Consider the following 7,883-nt stretch of genomic DNA (forward strand, 5'->3'; position numbering starts at 1 on the left):
GCAACCCCACCATGGCTGTGCTGCCAGGAGGTATGAATGCTAGGTGACTGAGCCTGTCCATTCCGTAGGGGCTGGGAGACCATGCTCCTGGCTGCTGGCCTCTGCACAGTCATCCATATCCCAGCCCCTCCATCAGTTACCAAGTCACCTTGCAAAGTTACCTACGCTCACTAAGCCTCCATTTTGTCCCTTCAAAAAGAAGAGTAGAAATCATAGTATTTATCTCATGGGATTGTATTGAGGATTAAATTAAATATTACATTTTAAACATGAAGCATGTGTTCCTGAAACAGAGTAAATATGCAATAAATGACAGCTATATTGCCACATCATAGAGGGTTTAAATATATTCATTTTAAAGAAGTAAATCTTCCAATATTGTAAATTCTAAGTAAAAAAGGGACAATCTCTCCACAGAGACATAACTTTCTTATGGGGGTACAAGCAGAGATACTAGTAAAAAACTAACTCCATGATTTTCATGGCTTCTCTCACACAAAATCAAATATAGAAATTCATACTTTAAATCTCTTAAAAGTTGTTTCTGTCCTATACATACAGATATTAAAGTTTGTGTTGTGTCCTGGCTTATACTCAGGTCTCACCATTTTTAAGTAAGAACAAATTATATCAGATAAGAACAATGAGAGACCATTTATCTCCAGTTCTAATTAATAAAGGTATCGATTCTGTGCATGTTCGATGTTCAAAGTTAACCTGCACAGGTTTGCTAGTGATGATTAAGCTGTCCCCACCACGTTTCTCCTCCACCTGCACTTGATGATGCTGGGTAAGCTTTGCAGGCTGACCGAGTCCAGGTCAAATAAAGTCATCCTGGAAAGGATGTCTTCCATGGGTGTTTTAGCATCTGTGATAGCACTAAATCAGGTAGATAACATCTTTGGGACTTTTAAAACCTTTTAATTGCAGTATTTATACACAAATACATATATAGGCATTTAAATTGTTTAACTCTGTATTGAAGTTATATATGTAAGAGTACATACAACTCATTGCTTTTCTCAGACCAATCATCCAGATTATGAAACAGAGTATTACCACAGCACTGGTAACCCAGAAGTCCCACTTTGCTCCCATCTAGACAATAACTTACCTTCATAGCTTCTTGGTTTTCAGTCTTTTGGGTTATTTTTCCCCTATTAAGGTAGTTTTTTCTGCTCATGAATTATTCACCTATATTTTTTTTAGCAAAGCAATGACATTTTTGGCAACATTAATCCCTAAAAATAGATTCTAACCTAATATTTAAGCTCTTGGGGTTTGTTTGGCATCCACGAGTCAGGCTGTTTCGGGCTTATGTTCTCTCCGCCCTTTCTACCTTCTTCCCCAAGCTAACTCTTGCCAGCCACTCAAGACTCCATTGAGGGATCTTCTTCAATGCCTGAAGCCCTAGATTGAGCAAACAGCCCCCTGTGTGGTTTCCCAAAAGGTGACCACATTAGGTGGACATGAACTCCTAACTGGTCTATCTCTCATACTACACAGTTAGGAGCCTGGAAAGCAGGGACCTTGTTTCAATCATCTGTGGGCTTATTATGGCCCAGCCCTTGGTGGGGGACTCAGATTGATGATATAATAAAGATCCTTCCTTCAAGGAGCTTGAAATGTAGTAGTGGGAAAGACAAATATGTATAAGCTGACTAAGAATGACATTTCCTTTTGCCTTCATTCTATTTACCCACCCCACTGAGCAAACCGTTCACGAACACAGCTTGAACTGGGCCATTCAGACCTTCCAAAGCAGAACCTTTGTAGGCAGAACTTCCTGAGCAAATGTAAGTCTAGTTTCCATTTTTTAAGACGGGATGCAATTGGCAATCACCTTTACACAGACAGTAAGTAGTCTAGGTAAACATTTAGTAAAGATCACCGATCTAGGAGGGCCTGCACTCCTGAATAAGACACTAGTATAGGGACTCCATCACTATATACAATAGTACCTTGGTGTGCAAGCATAATTTGTTCTGGAAACAAACTACTCGTATTGCAAGACATCGCTCGTTTACCCAGTTAAAATGTATTAGAAATGTTTGTTCATCTTGCGGAACACTCGCAAACCAAGTCACTCGCAATCCAAGGTTTCACTGTCTCTTTTTTTGCAACTGACCCTTGAAATAACAAATCTAAATGTATATCCCTGGATGCTGCTACTGGCCCACCTGATGACAATTCTGGCTCTGTGCTCAGGACAATCTTCTCCCCCTCACAGTCAATCACGCCCACCTGCTGTTCTTCCACACACCTTTTAACACCTGGCCTAAATTCCACAGCCTCCTGAACTTCTCTCCACTTTCAACAGAGGTGACTGTTCCCTCCTCTGTGCTCCCATACCAATTATTGTCTGCTTTAAGATTGCTGTGTAAGCTCGCATTTCCCCTTGACTTGATGAGAAGGCCATGGGCAAAAGGGACAAAATGTCACCTTGATCGTTGTCCCTTCCCCACAATGTCTTTCATGTATCCAGCTTTCCATGAACAATCGCTGAATGTAAGGACTGGGCTTGTTGGTCTAACTCAATCGTATGTGTATACATGAAGGTGTGGAATAAGGATTTGGTACATAGCACCATATTTGTGGTAAAATTTTCTTGTACTTTACAGAAAGCTATTCTTCATAACCAATTCCTGACTTGTTTTTAGGTAGGCTTAACTTATCTTATGGTTTTGATGTTGTTTCCTTTGGGTTTCTTTTTTAAATGTATGGAGATTTATCAGTGAAACTAATCTATCATTTCAGCTAAGAAATTAGCGTCATCCACCCAATCTTAAAGGGAGTTGTAGTTTATGGTGAACCACTTCCTTGCCTGATGTCCTTTAATGCGTGCAATCGTGATTTTACTTATCTAATTTGTCAGCACCCTCCAAAACCCTGCCGGTCACTAGAGCATTTTTGAAACCAACTGACTGAGGGAACAAATAGCTGAAGAACTGAAAATAGCCTCTTGCCTCTAGAGACCCACTCAAAAGCTGTAGCTCCTACACAGATTTCAATCCTGGGTTCTTCCCTTCTTTAAGGTCTTGGCTACTTTCTAGTTGTATCTGGGCAGGATGGGGGGGGAGATGGAGAGGACCCTGATATTATCATATACAAGATGCCATATTCCAAAAGCTTTGCCCTCTTCAAGATAATCCCCCCAAATAGTTTTCCCCTAACAATTTCCCACTTACTACTACCAGTTGAGTGTCTCTCATATTTTCCTCTTTGCCATATATATGACTTTCAAGACTTTTGCCTTTTCTGCATACCGCCTGTACTTTCTAAATCATTTAAAAAACTTATTTCCTCTTTTTACTTAAGTAAAGTCTCACCTTAGCATCCCCAACCTCACCTAAAGATCTGTAGAGTAAGGGAAGCTGAGGTTTCCCAAATCCCTCCACTGCTCCCCTCAGATTCTTACCACCAGGGCCACAGAACCTTGCACACAAAGGGGGCTCTGTAAATAGTGGCAGAATGAGTGAACCTGTCAACACTGCTAAGAAGACTGTGATCACCTTCCCATTCCTCCTTTTGCCTAGTCTGGCTTGTAAATACCCTGAAATTGGTGGTCCCGATGTTATGACTTGTCATTTACAAATTTTGTAATCATCTAAAATGACCGAGTTGGTCTTCAATTTATTTATGTTGAACTATGCCAAGAGGTGTGGTCTTATTTGTATTCCTCCCATCCAACCCTTCCAAACTGATGTGTGTGTGTGCGCGCACACACACACACACACACAATTTTAAAATTGTCACAGCAATTGAAAAAAAAATACAGTGAGACTAAGAAGCTCACTATTAAAGTAGGGTGGAGCTGTTCTCCTTCACAGCTTGAATTGTTTGCTTTGGTGATCAACCCAAGCTAGTAAACAACCCAAATCACAAGTTCAGCCTTTTCATGAGCCAAATTCATCAATTTAAAACCAAAATACATGTTCATATTTGCTGACACTGTTTAGACAGCTTATGTAACAATATTCAACTCAGCTGGGTAGATTGGCTAAAAGTGATAGAGCTTCCTTGGTACAGAAGATTTTAGATAAAAACAGGGTTTTAAATTAAAATGACTAGCTGGAGCAGCTTTGCAGAACAACTTTAAAAATCCCCAAGCCACAAACATACTCACAAGTGAAATATTTGCACTATCCACCCATTGCTTTGGTCCCCCTACGTTAATAGCACTTAGCAAGCACAGGAGTTTGCCTGTAAGAAGATGTGCTTAAGTCTCCTTAGACATGCAAACTGATAGACAAGTTTGGTTTTTTTTACTTAAGTGTCATAAAAGTTCTTATGAGTTTCCTTCATCTTGAATCCACAACACCTAAGAAAGTGACCTCTTTATGTGAATTCAATGAATATCTATTGTAGTAAGAAGGGGCCAAGGATTGTGAAGCTTAACTATTGGAATGGAATATGTCCAGCCCATAGTAGGCACTAAATAATGGCAACTGTAATATTATTATCAAATTGAACAAGCACTCACTGAACAGAAACCTGAGAGATGGCATGGTAAAGTAGAAATTTAACTGAGCTTGGAGGGGGTCGTGATGGCAGACAGGGGTTGAGAACCTACCCTTATAGACCTTGGAGAGAGACAGAGATTCTGCCCAGCTGCCACTAGGAAGCCAAAGTGAAATTGCCAAGTCAATGCCCCCAGACCATCCTTCCAGGCCTGGGAGTGCTCCAGGTTACACACAGAGGAGCCTTGTCAGCTGTTCCTGTCACTGAGGCTTGAGATCCTTCGATGGGCTACTGCCTGCATAGCATCCCTGGATCATCTAAGCCGACTCCTGACTGTGCTCCAAGACTTTGCCACGCCCCATCCAAATTGGCAAACTGCTCCTTCTCCCCCCGTTTTTCAACAGTCAGGGGACAATCATAATCTCCCCTAAACAGAGCGTGAGAGACCTTAGATCCAGAGAGGTGAGGATAAATTTGGAAGGGAGAGCACCGTAACCTGCATTTGGGTGGGACTAAATGGTCAAGAAACTCTTGCCAGTAATCATGAGTTTTGCTGCCTCTGTTACTGGACAAGACCCTTACTTTTCTGAGCTGCCTTTCCTCATCCGAAAATACTATTTCCTTCTAGCTCTTACTTTGCCTTAATTGAAAGTTATCCATTTTAATTACTTCAATTTTATCGCCTTGACCTAATAAACGTGTTTTCATCACAGCACCTCTTTTTCTAAAGACACCATCCCTTCGTTAAGTTAGCTTTATTCTACAGAACTGATCTGCTGCCACTTTGTTCTAGCAATGAAAGTTTCAAGTTTAAAAAAGTATTGAGTTCAGTTCTTGGGACAACTAAGCCATGTACATAATTTGGTAGATCACTTAAATAAAATGCATGTGGTAAGAAATGAAAAATGAAATTCTTGAAACCAGAATATGACTTAACACCCACTGTACCAAAAATAGTTCACATCTGCTTTCTGTTTTTGCTCTTGAAAACAGGTTAGTTTTATCACAGATTCAAGCTTCAGATGGCCCCACCCAGCCTCCTGAGGTCTTGAACATATGACCTTGGTTCTCCGTCTCTCCATCCATAAACTAAGCAAGTGGAACCACGTCTCTCACATCCTTTCCAGGCTGTCAGGTCCCAACTGTGATCCATTTTAAATTGCACTGTGCAGTGGCCAAAATCAACATAAACCCAAAAAACATTATCTCAGTTACCATATCTAATCATAAGTCAGGGCTAACACCAAACCCTTCTCCTCAGTTTGAAGTCTCCCCGATTCTCAGAAAGCTCCCCACTCTGTGCTCATTTCAGTGTCTATCGCGCTGAGCTCCCTTCTTAGCTTATTGATTGCCTCCCCAGGGACTGCATCTGCCCCATAAAGCCTCTGTCTTCAGAGCCTGCTGAAATTCCCACTCAATGGCTTTCACCCACCTAGCCCCAAACTCCTGGTATTTGCAATAATCTGTCTCGTCCTACACCTTTGCCTCTTCCTTCTAGGACAGTGTCTTAAGAGTTGTCGGTGATCACTCCTGAAGTGCCGGTAAAGACGGCAGATTCCAAGGACCTTCGTGATTCGGGATTTCTGGGGGTGGCGCCCAAGGCAGCTTTCTTGCAACAAGCTTCCCTGACGATTTTAGGCCTACGAGTTTGCAATTCACTGCTCTTTCAACGGCTTCGTTAGCTTTCTTTTCTTCTTTTTTTAATGGAAAAGGTGCTATACTGGAGTTTTTTTACTAAGAATATAAGAGGGGGTGAATAAAACAGGCGAGGTGGGGAGACGGTCGTTCAAAGCTCTCTCGAGAACCTGGAAGTGCTGGTGCTGTCGGCCTATCTCCGGGAAAGAAGAGAAATTAAGTCTGGGGCGCGCGCGCCCGACGCCCCAACAGACCGTCGAAAGGCCGCGAGTCAGCCGTCGAGGCCACGGCCCTCGGGACCGCCAGGCTGCGGGAAGTGAGGGGCAAACCCTCCGCAGCAGCCCAGCCTTCGAGGCTCTGCCGCGCCTAGAGCTTGGGATCCTGCCAGGCGGCCTCCCCGCTCCCGTTACCATTGGCAACAGTGGCCGCCCCGAAAGTTAGCGTGGCGCGAAAAGGCGGGACTTCCCGGCTCTGGAAGCCAATGCGCATGCAGCGGTCGGCCGGTCATACGGAACTTCCGGTCGCGTGATCTTGAGGACCAATAAAAGTGAACAACTCCAGGGTCACGTGCCTCCGTTCCCATTAGCAACCGGAGGCTTCTAAACAACCCGCCCTCCCTCCGCATCCTCTGCGGTCCAACCAAGCTCGGCGATCCCACTGTTTAGCTAGGTTTCCGCGCCTCGAGGCTGCTGACTGCCGCCCGTCGCCATGGTGAGTAGCCGGCGCGCTGGCGCCGCGCCGCGCGGAGGAGAGGGCAGTGGTCAGGGCTGGAGGCGCGGAGCTGGGGCCCCGGAGTGATGGCGTGGCGTGCAATGGGTCTGAGTCCGCTCCTGGGCCTCCCTGAGGAGGGGAGGCTGTGCCGGGTACGGGGGCTCAGCTAAGCTCGGCCTAAGCCCTTCCCGGATAGTCCTGGGTGAAGTCTTCCAGCAGCCTCGCTCCGCCGCTTCGCTTTATTCCTCACCCCTGCCTGGGGTGCCCGAGCCAAGTCACACCTCGCAGGCGAATGGTGAAGAGAGCTAGCGGGAACCGGAGGCCAGCAGAAGGCGCAGGGCGGGATTCTCATCAGATCCCCAAAACTCCCCAAGTTTTTGCACACACCCTTTGGCGGCATAAACAAGATGTGTTAACGAGCCTGCGGGGAGAGCGTGATTGAATCCAGCTTTCTGATGTGAGAGCGACTTTAAGAGTCCAAGCCCCCTATTTGACTGCTGAGGAAACTTAGATGACGCTTCGTTCGGTTTGACCGGTTCCAAAGAGGCCCCGTTTTCCTGTATGCTCAAGCATATCCCATTAATCTCTCCAGAGGCTATAGTGTGCCAGCTTAACTCGCCACCATACTTAGAACATTGCACAATACTACAGTGTTCAGAAAAAGGGATGAACCACAGTTGGGGGCACCATTGAAATGGACAACTGAAATACCTCAGCAACCAGACAGAATTCTTAGTTAGCCCGCACGTTCTTGCAACTGAGGTGCAGCTGTGGACAAAACACCATTCCCTACCCTTCTGGATTTCCCTAAAATACCAAAAACAACGTGAAAAAATGATGATGGTGATGTCTCAACACACAAAAATGGACATCTGCTCCCACTCTAGCTTCCCTCATTCCTTGCTATCAATTTGCTTGACAACGGAAGCTTTGGAGTCAGGCTCGGTTTCTTCATTAGTAAATTGCAGATAATAATAATTAAGCTAGGTCTGATAATATGATAAATGAGTTGATGCATGTAAAATGAATCGCACAGTACCCGTTAAAATATTAAGCATTCAATCTATGATAGATTT

The 7,883-nt window shown here is 44.3% G+C and overlaps 1 protein-coding gene across 2 annotated transcripts in view; it reads left to right on the top strand.

Moving 5' to 3' along the window:
• Positions 1-6,686: 6,686 nt before the first annotated feature.
• The window catches only part of LZTFL1 (leucine zipper transcription factor like 1), a 20,025-nt gene continuing 18,828 nt past the window's right edge, over positions 6,687-7,883 (top strand). For both annotated transcript variants that reach the window (XM_019632977.1, XM_019632969.1), the window contains exon 1: positions 6,687-6,807. Coding sequence is in view for 1 of the 2 variants with exons in the window: in XM_019632969.1 (XP_019488514.1) it covers positions 6,805-6,807 (3 nt within the window). In the remaining variant the exon portion in view is untranslated. The remainder of the gene's footprint in view (positions 6,808-7,883) is intronic.

The sequence above is a fragment of the Hipposideros armiger genome, unplaced genomic scaffold, assembly GCF_001890085.2.
Source record: "Hipposideros armiger isolate ML-2016 unplaced genomic scaffold, ASM189008v1 scaffold_18, whole genome shotgun sequence".
In the NCBI taxonomy this organism is placed as follows: Eukaryota; Metazoa; Chordata; class Mammalia; order Chiroptera; family Hipposideridae; genus Hipposideros; species Hipposideros armiger.